General features: G+C 49.4%; 5 protein-coding genes across 5 annotated transcripts; all 5 read right to left on the reverse strand.

Annotated features, from left to right (window-relative positions):
* Window positions 1-4220: 4220 nt before the first annotated feature.
* Window positions 4221-4804, reverse strand: CLAFUR5_02580 (uncharacterized protein; the record flags this gene model as incomplete). The annotated part of the gene is made up of 3 exons (XM_047901728.1): window positions 4221-4242; window positions 4298-4548; window positions 4697-4804. 3 exons carry the CDS (start codon window positions 4802-4804, stop codon window positions 4221-4223), a joined length of 381 nt encoding a protein of 126 aa, XP_047758607.1.
* A 1099-nt stretch (window positions 4805-5903) lies between these two features.
* On the reverse strand, window positions 5904-6851 carry CLAFUR5_02581 (uncharacterized protein; the record flags this gene model as incomplete). Its single annotated transcript, XM_047901729.1, has 1 exon — window positions 5904-6851. One exon carries the CDS (start codon window positions 6849-6851, stop codon window positions 5904-5906), a length of 948 nt encoding a protein of 315 aa, XP_047758606.1.
* A 1119-nt stretch (window positions 6852-7970) lies between these two features.
* Window positions 7971-9206, reverse strand: CLAFUR5_02582 (uncharacterized protein; the record flags this gene model as incomplete). The annotated part of the gene is made up of 2 exons (XM_047901730.1): window positions 7971-9069; window positions 9127-9206. 2 exons carry the CDS (start codon window positions 9204-9206, stop codon window positions 7971-7973), a joined length of 1179 nt encoding a protein of 392 aa, XP_047758609.1.
* A 420-nt stretch (window positions 9207-9626) lies between these two features.
* Window positions 9627-10007, reverse strand: CLAFUR5_02583 (uncharacterized protein; the record flags this gene model as incomplete). Its single annotated transcript, XM_047901731.1, has 1 exon — window positions 9627-10007. One exon carries the CDS (start codon window positions 10005-10007, stop codon window positions 9627-9629), a length of 381 nt encoding a protein of 126 aa, XP_047758608.1.
* Window positions 10008-10549: 542 nt separating this feature from the next.
* On the reverse strand, window positions 10550-11500 carry CLAFUR5_02584 (uncharacterized protein; the record flags this gene model as incomplete). The annotated part of the gene is made up of 2 exons (XM_047901732.1): window positions 10550-10985; window positions 11046-11500. 2 exons carry the CDS (start codon window positions 11498-11500, stop codon window positions 10550-10552), a joined length of 891 nt encoding a protein of 296 aa, XP_047758604.1.
* Between the last annotated feature and the right edge of the window lie 1489 nt (window positions 11501-12989).

Consider the following 12989-nt stretch of genomic DNA (forward strand, 5'->3'; position numbering starts at 1 on the left):
CTAGCTTGCCGGCGATTTCTTCTACTATAGCCCTCTAGCCGACTACTTTCTCCCTCCGTATTATAGCTTTCTTCTATTAGTATGCCTCCCTATATACGTTCTAGGCCTCCTCGCTATAGCTACGCGTCTATACCCGGCGGGCTCTTCTTACTTCTCTTACTACCGTAGTATACTTCGGCGTCTAGTATAGTTTAGACTATATCGTTAGTTAGGTAAGCGGAACGTAAAGTAAGGTCGCTTTTCTTATTTCGTCTATTAACCCCTAGACTGCTTCGTCTATCTCGTCTTTACTATTATATTGCTACTACGCGATCTGGACTAGCCTCTTAGAGTCATTAAGGTACGCCTAGATGTTAGCCTAGTAGGCCTTTCCCTAGTTTAGCTTAGGGGTTCTCGCTAGTATACGTTATATCTATATCGTAATAGAGGCCCTTACTAGTATATAGTCTAACGACGCCTCGAGTTTATATTCGATCCTATAGTAGGTTACTATATAGTAGTAGCTATCTAAGATCTAGGAGAGGTCGATAGTACCTTAGAGTCCCCCTCTCTTCTAGGTACCTAGGTCCTTTAGGGTATTAAGGGCAATTACGTTACTCGCTATTAAGTCGATTACTTCGTCGGCTATACGGTACGGCTATATAAGGCTTTCCTAGGAAGGGTAGTATATATTAAAGTCTCCTACTACAATGTAGTACCCTTATCTCTTAAGCGTACTGCCTAGGTGTCTATAGACCCTAAGGTCGCGGCTAGACCTCGAGGCTAGCGGTTATATATATAAGTTGTATATCTAAGTACTACCTACGTAGAGGGAGGTAATATCTCCCCCGCCTTCTTCGTCTACGTAGTATACTACCTCCTAGTCGGATTCTAGTATATCCTTACTAATATAGAAGTACGTACGGGGTCTACCGTCGCTTCGTAGATATATCGTATAGCCTAGTAACTTATAGGTCGTTAGTCTCTTATAGTACGGGTTAATCTATAGCTCCTAGATTACTAGGACGTAGTAGACGTACGGGTCCGCCTCGTATAGGAAATAGTTCTAGACTATATCCTTACTATAGTTAACGTTATACTAGATAATACTAAGCGTATCGAGGCTAGTTATCGTTATCGACAATCATTTCCTCTATAACATCCTATATCCTACTACCTTATACGTCCTAGTCTACGCCTATCGGCTATATACTAAAGGGGAGCCGGGCCTAGTTAGATTCCCTCGCCGTAGCTAGTAGAGTACGTGGCCTCCCGTATGCCCTAGGTTACGTATCCTTTATATTATTCTCGGCCCTAGGGCGCTTATACCCGACCGCCGCTAGCTAGTTCCGGTATAGGCTAGCCTTACGGTCGCCGTAGAATCTTAGGGCGACGGTTCTGTTTGTAATTACCTTGTTTTTCGCTAGTTTCCGCTATAGGCATTCCGCGCTATACGATAGGTAGTACTCTAGACAGTTCGCGTACCGTCTCGTAGCCGATATATAGTCCCTAGATATATAGTCTCCTATATAGTTCGAGTAGGCCTACTTGTTTATATACGTATAGGTTTAGTGTCTATACTATTAGCATTTGAAGCATTAGAGGACACGAAAGGATAAGGAGTGCTTTTCTACTATCTTGAGGCTATATTGCTAGACTAGGCCTTGTTCTATCGCTAGATCCGCCGCTTTCGCGTCTTATAGCTATACTATTAGCGCCGAGGCCTTCTTACCTTCTAGCCATTTCCTATAGAGCCAAGTCGCCTTCTAGATTAGAGAGTTAAGAGTGACCGGGTTGTCCTCTTAGAGAGTACGTAGGTGACCTTAGTTAGTTAGGTCGAACTCCTTAGGTATATCGTAGACTAGGATCGTAAATTACTTCGTTAAGACCTTCGCTAATACCGTAACCTTAGATACCTACTATAGCTATACCTCTAGGTGCCTCCTAGTAGTAGTAGAGCTAGTATAGATCTATAGAGTACCGTTAGACTATTAGTTCACTACGACTACCTCTAGTTAGTTAATTCGTTAGGCGAGCTCCTTATTCGATAGCTTCGTAACTTCGGCCTAGTCTTCCTTTACTATAATACGGATCGTAACTATATCGTACGTTAGGCGGGGGCCTAGTATCGATGCCGCGACCGATACCTAGCTATAGAGGTGTTGATTCCGGCTAGCCTTACTAATCGCCTAAGACGTCGTCCTTATTTCTTATTACCCTCGGTAATACGATAGTATAAGTGCCGTACGTAGCTAAGTGATTATTACCTATAGAGACGGGTATAGGAGCTAATCGTTAGTTTCTATACTTTTTACGTCCTCTATAAGTTACTACTAGTTGTCTTAGGGGAGCTTCGCCTATAGAGCCGTAGGCGCCGGTAGTGCCGTAGCCTAGGCTACTATTACCTAGGAGTTACCTAATATAGCTAGGCACCTCCGTGGCGTTTAGAGCTAAAGAAATAGGGTAAAGAGAACTTTAAGCTATCCAAATTGAATAAGGTAGAACTCCCTTAATTCTAGGGGCAGTGGCTTACTTTATAGATCGTTAGAATGGCCTTAATAAGAGCTTTCGAATATGTCGTATTTAGTAATATAAGGCGAAAATCGGTCAGCTCGTATACGTCGGTTCTAGTAATAATAACGGAGGTAGTAGCGGTAGTAGAGGACGCTCTCGACGTACCTATAAGGCGTAGGCGGATCGTAGCGAAGTTAGTATATAGGCCGCTAATATCGGTCCTCTCGATTAGGCTTCTTTATATAGTTCTATCTACGCGGAGGGGCCGGGAGCGGCTAGGGTTCGTTATACCTTTCCTAGGTCCTTAGTATATTATCGTTAGCTATTGTCTTGCTACTACTAGGTTAGTTATTAGCTTAGCTATTAAAGGGTTAGTTACTACTAGCTAGGTTCCTATATTATATCTCCGTTTATAGAGATTTAGGTATCCCTCGCGAGCTACTTAATACTCGCGAGTTAGGCTTAGGATCTAGTCTCTATATCGCTACACTTCGGCTACGGCTAAGGTTAGAAGTTGCCTAAATAGGCAATTCATCTCCGCGGCTCCGTAATTTTAGGGTCTAGTCGGATAGGAGGTAGATTCCTATTTTCTAGTCGCTTTCCGCGGAAATTACGCGGCCGCTAGCGTAGGCGCGCTACTCTTGTTCTCGTTAGGTAATAGCCTTACTAGGCGCTTTCGAATAGTACGTCGTATATATAACTAGTTAATATAATAATAAAGGAGTAACTATAAGTATATTTTAGTAGTTACGAGTTTCGCCTCCTCGTCTATAACAAAAAGTCGTTCGCCTTATACTATCTTTCTTAACCTTCTTCGAATATATAACGATAACCTTATACCCGTAGCGTCGTATCTACGTTTATATCGCGTCTTATAATATATCTTTTATAGCGTAGAAGCCTTCCGGCGGAGAGGGGATCTTAAGGAGCTCGTTACGGTATTCGGCGTCTTAATCGCTATTAGTATCTTCGCTTAAAACAAGGTCCTAATTATTATCTATCTCTTCGTCTAAGACGGTATTATTATCCTAGGTTCTAGGCTATTACGATCTAGTAGCTACGTCTTCGTTCTCGCCGAGAAAGCTATCTACCTACTTAAGGTCGCTATTACTTAGGCTAGCGCTATATTAAGGTAAGCTTAGAGGGGACATTGCGATATAGGATATAGTTCTCGTTAATACCGAAAGGCTAAGGTAGATACGTTAGTAACAAGATAGTAGGGTAGAAGGATTATAGGATTAAAGAAACACGCGATGACGCGACGGTAGTAGTAACGTTAGGAACAAGCGAGAACATCGCGTTAATAACGAATACAACGATATATATAAGTCACGTATAGGGTCTGCCTACAGTCAAGATTGGGGTCTGCCTATAGACTCTGTGACGATCTGCAGCATGACCCGAGACAAAGCGTGGTACTGGTCTCACCTCTGAACGCCACTCGGACATGTGTTTGGACTGCTAGCCACGCTGCAGTAGAGGCTTGGGATGTGAGGTGAAGGTGTACACGAGATCTTGTCTGCCTCGAACAAGTACATCCTGCAAAGAGTGCACACGATCACGCCAATCAACGACTGTCTTCATTGCCAGATCTAACACTTTTTCTGTTTCACCACGCATAAGATACCCCATTCTCACATAACATTCATGATAACCTCCAGCATTCCTCTACAGTATTGCTGCCGCTCGATCAAACATTGCATCAAACATTGCTTCGCTCGCTACATCTAGCAAGCACCTGGGTCGGCGCTGTTACGAACATCAGCAAGATTTTGAAGAACTTCAAGAACAGTCATCAACTTACCGGAAACGCCATCCAGAAACCGTAGACTCGCCACCCTGGCCGCATCCGAAGATCTCGTTGGTCAGGCGGTTGTAGCAGTCATCGTCGCCAAGGTCGAAACCGGTGTTGGAGTTCAAATTCTGGACTTCGAAGAGAAGGCCCATGTTGTTCGAGGAAGCTCGTGGGCACATTGACTTGGTCTGACGGGCAGCGTACCAGCCGGTGAACATGCCTCCGTTGTTGTAGCATGCGTTCTGGACGAAGCTGCGAGCCTGGGAACAGCAAATGTCAGCTATCCTGAAGGCCACCTGATCGTCCTAGACAACGGTGTAAACCGTGAAGCGAAGTGCCTCACGCAGCGCGTGCTTTCAAAAGGCTCTGCCACTGTCTTCTGGACCACGTTTCGGTGATCAACAGTACCTCTTCTTGGTTTGGCCAGTTCTCGCCACCGTAGCAGCCTGCAGCGACGTTCTGGACACCGAGAGCGAGGATGCCTACGGCGGCAGACAACATTGCGGTGGTCTTCATCTTGACAATACGTTTCTTGGTGATTCTGATCTGCCGAGAGTCTTGCTGTGTTGCTGTTCAGGAGTTGTGATGTTGGGATGATCTGGCTTCGCATGGTCGACGAACAGCTCCCTCTTATACCTTCCTGGACCAACACACGACATGCCACTCGTGCATTGCTTACCGCCCACGTCCTTTGTCGGCATACAATTTCTCCTTGGTGTCTCCATCCCAACAGTCGCTTCGATATCGCTGGGTCCTCTGTGTAACGACTTGTCGACAGCTGAGGACCCTGTACGACCAACATCTCCTCAGCTGCTATGGAGCCTCGACAAGGACCTTCCTGCTTGAGGAACACGATCGTTTCTGAGATGATCAGGGTCTGGTCGCTTCTGTCTTCCGGTGGATCAATGTCGCATATCGGATGGCCCAGCGCCTGGAGTAATATCAAATACGAGATCGAGAACGCGGAGGAATTGTGGTCCCACTTGGGGCTCCACAGTAGATGGGGATGCTCAGCTAACGAAATAGCTGAGCGACCTTGTAATAGAGAGTACATTCCAGACACAATCGCTTAAGGTCGGTGCACGAGCCATTGCTCGTTGGGACTTGAGCGCCTAGGAGTCCATCAACTTGCGGCTCATGCTCGGGCCAATCGACATGGCTTGGCACAGATGAAAGCCAATACTACAACGCCAGACCAGGGCTGTCGACAGACGGACTGGTCACGGTACTGCTATTGGATGAGGATGAGACTCAATATCAAACCCCCCGTAAGCGCTCAGATGGCATTCAATATGTGCTTACCATTGAGGCGAGAAGCGCGATGTTACACTCCCATCTCGCGAGCAGTCGCTGCGTTGCAATGTTGCTATCGCAGCGAGCAAGAGACGAAACCACTCCTTGGACATCCATGTGACCTGTCAAGAAACTTGGAGTTGCCTCGACGCAACCCGACATCGTGAGACGGCTTCACAACAACACAAACGAGACAACAACGTGGGAACCAATTCTCACTCAATTCAGGCATTTTTTTTCTTCATTTCTATCTTTTCTTTCCTGCTCTGACCATGTTCAAACCTCCTCTTCCTGTCCTCTTCCCGTCCACATCAACCCATCTCTACTCAATATCCACCTTCTTAACCTCCACAAACCCCTCCTCCATCCTCGGCACCTCTACCCTCAACACCCCATCCTCCAGCCTCGCCGTCATCCCCTCAACATCAACCTGCGCCGGGTTGGCCCTACTCCCAAGTCGTATCTTTCTCTCAAAAGCACCAACCCTCCTCTCATCCAACGCAAGCATCTTCAGCAACTCCTCATCACCGGGTCGGTATACCACCCCAGCAACTGACAGCTCACTCTTCTCCGCATCCCAATTCACACCAACGTCTTCCTTCTTCGCTCCAGGCAAGCTGACGTGAACGATGAACGCCGCAGTCGTGTCGAAGACGTCTACGTCGGGTTTGAAGTCTTCGTTGTTGTTGCTGGCTTTATCTTTAGTATTGTCGTCGCTGAAGAGCTGAGATTGGAAGAGTTCAGCAAGACCACTGAAGGGCCCCGCTCCGCCCATCGCGTAAGGGTGGAAGTGCCCGCGGCCACGACCTCCCCAGCCTCCTCTACCGCCACAGCGTCCACGACCTCGTGATCCCATGCCGCTAGGTCCATGATGGGGACCATGGCCATGACGTCCGTGATGGGAGCGATGTCCTTCTGGCGCATTTCCTTCTTCATTGTCAGAGAAGGGTGGTGCGGGATCTCGAGGCTCGGATGGACCAGCCTCTGTCTCAGATTCACCTTCGGCTGGTGGTGGCGGTGGTGGCGGGCCTGGGTGATGATGTGGAGGACCATGACGGCGACCACGATGTGGGACTGGGCCCCAGGGGAAGCCAGCCCAGGCTTGAGACCATGGGTTGCCGCTTGGGTGGGTTTGTTGTTGTTGTTGTTCTTCTTCTTCGTTGTCGGATGCTTCGTGGTTGGTGCTGTTATTGTTGCTGCGACCTTCCATGTCTGCGATGAAGTCCCAGAAGGGAGCTGTTAGGTTGAAGTAGCGGACTGAGCCGGGCATGGTGTTCGTATGGTTATGATTGGGGATGATGTAGTAAGGCATGTAGCGATGATGGGAGAAAGAGAGTACAGCTCGAAGCACTTCAGCCACAGACTTTATAGACAATCGCCCTACCTCACGTACCAGTCCAGAAGGTAGCTACATCGACTCGCACAGTACCTGCGTCTAGGCAACCACGACAACGTCGCCCTATCCGTAACCTCAGCACGCCTCGTACGAAGCCAGCTGGCTTGCCGCGAAGCATACGAAGCTTGCAAAGCAAAGGCGTAGAACAACACCGAAGCCAAGTGAAATCGATAGGATCCGCTGGCAGCAGGCATAAAGCTGCCGCGTGTGCACACAAAGTAGGGCAGAAGCATCCTGATAGGCTGAAGCAAGTGTACGTAGACCTGAAAGTAGGCAGTGGCGAACGAGGCGGGACAGGGAACTAGTGGCGAAAAGTAGGTGAGCTTATTTGGCTCGGCCGATGGGGTGGAGATGCTGATTGGGCCGAGGGGTTTGTTATAGGTGTGAGGGATCGGGTTTGGAGCTTTGAGGACGATGAGTCGGAGGTGTGGTTGTGGTGATCGAGAGAGAGAAAGTGATGCAGAAGTCGGAGGCGCGGCGAGTGGGTTGACCGACGCCGTCGGTTTGATGAGGGCCACTTTGCCGGGTGAGGAAGTGACTGGTCTGGCTGGGCTCATTCTCCTTCTCCTTCGACATCGAACATCATTTCGACAACAGTGCCTCCATCGTCGTCGATTTGGGGCGGCCCGGAGTGTGTGACGTACCGTACGCCCAAGGTGCTATTTGGAGCTGCCGGAATTTGGCTGTTCACAGATTGAATGAACACCGATTGCAAGACAGGGCGGTACAAAATTCATTCATGCAGAACAGACCCCTTGGCTAATACTGGAACTGATGTCCGGAAGCGCTGAATTGATGGCGCTTGAGCTCCCATATCGGACGGAATCCGATTCTCGAAATATATGAGGAACGATTGCTGCCGAAGAGCTTTGCTTGGCTTCATGTCTGGATTCTGGATCATCCCTTTGCAGCTCCTGCCCTCATAGCATCATTACATACTTGTCTATCTGCGTTGCAGAGCTCTAGCGAATGCCAGACGAGCAGCTGATGACTCTAGATTGTCGAGATGTAATCGTCTCCCAGACCGGCTCCCATACGATCTTCAGCGAAACGAACATGTCGAAGTGGTGAGTTTGCAGCACCCATCCCACCTAGTCGATCATATCCTGCTCCAAGTCGTCCTCCAGCACCAAGTCCATCCAGTCTGCCCACACCCTCCAGCCTATCGACGCCACCCAATCGGTCGATTCCACCCAGTCTGTCATATCGATCTCCATAACGACGACCAAGCGTGAGATTCAACATTCTCCTCCCATCCCTCGCGAGCTCCCGCTCTGCATCAACAACCTCCATGCCTCTCACCCGGATGCCGTCGTCCGTAGGATTCAGCCGCTCACGCATCAACGGTGTGTTCCTACCACTGCCGATGTGCAGCGAAAGATCAATATCGATATCGAGCGGTCGGCTCGTCGTCCTCAGTCTAGACGCTGACGAAGCCAGCCCGTGCCGACCTGCCGACGACAGCGACGATGAATACCCCAAAATTCTCTCCAACACCGCACTAACCTCCTCGGCTTTGCGTCCCCTTCCTAACAATCGCCTCGGCAAATCTGACCTCACCTGCAGAACTTGCCTCAAACACTCAATCTTATCATCCTCCCTCATCGAAGCCCTCAACACAGCAAAACACCACTGTCCCAACGCCTCCGAACTATCCGCACTCGCCACCTCCACACCTCTCTGCAAGAAGAAACTTGCGAGGACATGTCCAATTCTCATACTCCTCGTATGATGACTTATCTCCGCCAAGGTCCTGTACAATCTCTGACTTCGGAAATACACGCACCTTCCGCCAATACTGATGCCTCGTGATGAGATGGAGCTAGCGTCTTCCAAGAAAGAGCGGTCGAGTTCACGAACGAGCTCTTCAGTTAGAAGCATATCTACCTCGCCATACGAGCAGCGAGACGTGGCGCGTAGGATCCACTCGTAGACTTTGCGGATCTCGATCGGGTCGAGGGGGTTCCAGGTTGTGAGCGGTGGGAGTTCGGGGGACTCTTGTATCAGCTGGTCGATGAGGGCGTGGGTATTGGATTCGTAGTGAGAGGCTAGCGGGGCAAAGGAGGGGAGCACGCTAGCTAGGGCGTCTTCGCTGGGGTGTGTGTTAGCATCGTCGGGGAGGAAGAGGTAGTAGGATGCGAGGACTTACCGCACTGAGATCAGAGCCGATTCCATCTCGCTAGGTCTTCGTTCGAGCCATGGGCGGCGGGTTCCTAGGCTGCCTGCCATGCCGGCCATACCTGGGGAGATGCCTCTTTGGGGGTATGAGATCATTGTTGAGGCTCGGTCATCGAGCTCGAGGAAGTCCATTAGCGATATCTCAAGGCGGTAAGTCGTGAAGACAGGAAGAAGATGAAAGAAACTCGTAGGCAAGCAGACCGCTCAGTCCAAGAGGAGACACTGATGAGGCGGCACGGAAAGACGACAGAATGATGTTCAGGTGACCTACTACCTCCGGCCATGGTGTGACATGTCACTAGCTGTCGTCAATCGGCATATTCGCTGTCGTGTCACGGAGTAGCAAACATTTCGATAGGCTAAGTATAGCATCTCGGGAACAAGCTACGATACTCGACAGGCTCTATACAAAGACGATATCTATAGACTATCATCACCCACCCACCCTCGCCCACCCTCGCCATCTCCCTATTAATCCCTCCACCCCTCCCCCGTAACCAAACCCCTCCCCATCTCCCCCAAAACCACCAAACACTTTCTCGCCGCATGAATATCGCGACACACATCCAGCTGCGCATCCTCTTTGTCGAGATCGAGTTCACTGTCGAGAGAATCCATCATCAACTCGTACCACGCAATAGCACCCCGAATCGAGTCAGGAGAGGTTTTATCGACTCGGCTTATCACGTCGTAGACATCTGCTCTTACGCTAAGGGATGAGAGGGCGGAGGTTATGTCGGCGATGTCGTCGGGGGTGGTCGTTAGGGAGAGGAAGAAGGTTGAGAGGGTGGAGGTGAGGATGTTGATGTTGATGTTGGGTATGGCTTGAGCGGGTTGGGTTTGTTGGGGCATAGTTGCGGGTCGATACTACTGCGGTTTGTTGAGATGTTTTGCTTGCAGACTCGAGGTACTTATCTTCGAGAGATGGAGACCCCGAGGCAGCGTAGCAAATATGGTGGTATTGTGTTGCGAAAACAAACCATTCACCTCATCCTCAAATCAATTCTCACCACACAAGACAAGTGAATTACCTCCAACTACCACACCTAACTATAGGCCGGCGGTGGCTGCTCATTCCCATCACCAATGCCACCACCTGACAGTCTCTGAAACGCCTCCGCCCTAATACTCTGCAACTCCTTCCTCGCCTCCTCAAGCGAGTTCCCAGCCTGTCGCAGCTCTGACTCCTTCGCCTTTACTCTCCCTTGCTGCTCGCCCATCTGCCCCTTCAACTGCTGCAGCGCATTTCGCATCTCCATCTCGCTTCGTTGGATGCGTTCGTGTTGTGCCTATGATAGAAAAAACGTGGTTAGCAATTTCAGAAACCAAGAGGATTCTCATCAAGGGAGCTGAGCCTTACCATGTCAGTGAAGATATTATCAAACATGACATCACTAAAAAAAATGCCCCATATCAATATTGATATCCGCCAGCGGCTGAATCTGCGGTTGCCGACGACGCGCCTCCTCCAAATGCCGGATTGTCCCATTGACGTTATTCTGCGCGGATGCGAGGGCATCTCGTTCCATCATGTCCACAAACCCGCCCCCGCCGTACATGTCCCATTTCGAATGGCTGAGGGCGCTCTGGATGTTCTTGTAAGCCTCGCCTAGGCAAGTTTCGGCGTACATCAGCGCGTTGAGGGCTTGTTTGTCTGCGTTGAATTGTGTTTGGATTTGGTCGAAGTGGCTGCGGTTCTGCTTTACTGCGTCCTCAAATTGGTCTTCACCGGGCACGTCCGGCGTCGGTCCGGAGAAGATGGAGTTGTACAATGCATCGAGGTCACTCTGCGCCTTGTCGTGGCGCGATTTGTCGGTTTCGAGGTTGGAGCTAGAGCGCGAAGGGGCATTAGAATAGAAAGGGTTGAGAGTTCATGACAGAGGAAAATACCGATCCTTCTCAGCCTGCTCCAGAGCACGAGCGAGTTCATCACGGGCTTCCTTCGTCGAGCGTTCCTTCTGCCACGCATCTTGGAATTCCTTCTCTTCCTTTTCTTGGCCAGATGTGTACTTGTCTTTGCCCTTTGAGCCTTGGAGTTTGTAGCCCCAGCGTTTCAGGTTGGAGTCGCGGTACTTCACATGGTCCCATCGAAAAAGATGAGAATCATTTGGTGCTGAGAGAACCGAGAGACTATAAGGGTTGAGACACACCTTGCGCTCATCTTCGGTGATGGTGTGCAAGCGGGCCAGTTCTTTGTCGGTGTTGGCGATTTGACGTTTGAGGTCGGAGATGTACTCGATGTTTTGTTTGAGGGAAGGAGGGGCATAGTCGGTTGCTGCTAGCTCAGAGAGGAGCTGTCTGTTCTTGTCCGCATTGGCGGTCAATGCTGAGTTTAGTTGCGACATGTTTGTGAAAGATCGCCGAAGAGCTGCGAAGCTATGCAACGACGTTGCGAGCGGACAAGACCGAATGAAAGAAACAATGCAGTGGTCACCAACCTTTTTATGTCTCCTCTTGCGATTCTATATAACATACCTGACTATCGCCGAACATCGACGAGGACCATCCATTCGACAGCCCTTATCAAGACGAGCAATCCACTCAAGCAGCAGCGACCCGCCTACGCTAGCGGCGGCGCAATCGTGGTACAAAGAACCCCAAAACTGAGGTTCCGTTCCCCTGACGGCAGACCCTGGAGTTGCGGAGTTGCGGAGGACAACTGCCTAATTAGGAAGCGCGACCTCACCCCGAAGAGTAGCGAAGGATGGCAACCAACGAGAGCCATAGCCTTGCGAGGCCAACGACAAACAACACAGCGTGGACGACCCTATACACGGAGGCGGAAAACTTGCTAGGGGATGACGAACACCTAGCCCGGGCATATAAGAACACTATAGTACAGCTACTAGGAGCGCTAAAAGCGCTATCACACCAAATCCCGAAGACAATCTAACAAGCAACACAGAAGGCAGCCTAGAGACCAACTACATAGGCAACAGTAGTAGCAGGCAAGAATTAACCCCCTACGAAGGCAAGCAATGCGGTACGCCTATACATTACTAATCCGGCGGAGAAACAAGAAATCGTAGCCCTAATAAGTAAGGAGATTGTCGACAGAATCGGCTAAAAGGAGGTAGTCGGAGCGAAGGTAGAGGCAATAGGCGTAGTGAGACTCTTTACCGCAAAAGAGTCTAATAGACGAAAACTAGAGACCTATAAGGAGTAGACTACTAAAGTCGCGAAGTCGGCGCGAGTCTCCTACTAATAGTATACCGTCATCGCCTACGGGGTCCCTAGGACATTTAAGGTCGAAGACCTTCCCTAACTCTAAGTATAGAACTAGAACACATCCCTAGGAGTACGACTGACGAAGGCGGTATAGTTATATAAGACAGTAGACCGAGAGAAGACGTATTTATCGCTTATTATCTAGGTAGAGATAGCGGAATGAGCTAACTAGATACTAGACAATAGGCTATTCTAGAACTATAAGAGAATGGACACGGAGATCTATTAGAGTAGCTATAGGGTACTATAGTACTTGTAATACTAATAGTACGGTTATATAGCCCTAAAATAGATAGATAGATAGATAGATTTGTTATTCCCCTGTTCTAGGACCCTATTCGGCCTATATAGGTATATATCTATTGTTATGTACAGAGGGAAACCCGAATAGGTGAAAACCCTTCCCGCCCCCGACTTCTCCTTATCTAGATTAGCTTTCCCTCTAAACGTACGTAGTCTATATTACTACCTCGTTAGCCCCCGCTCCTAGCCGGTCTCGTCGCGCTACGCCGTGTCCTCTCTTCCTATACTACTCCTCCTAGGCGGTACTATTCTAGCTAGCCCTTCTCTAGTATCTAGTTTGTAATACGCCGTAGGTCCTTAACG

Source organism: Fulvia fulva, chromosome 2, assembly GCF_020509005.1.
Source record: "Fulvia fulva chromosome 2, complete sequence".
Taxonomy (NCBI): Eukaryota; Fungi; Ascomycota; class Dothideomycetes; order Mycosphaerellales; family Mycosphaerellaceae; genus Fulvia; species Fulvia fulva.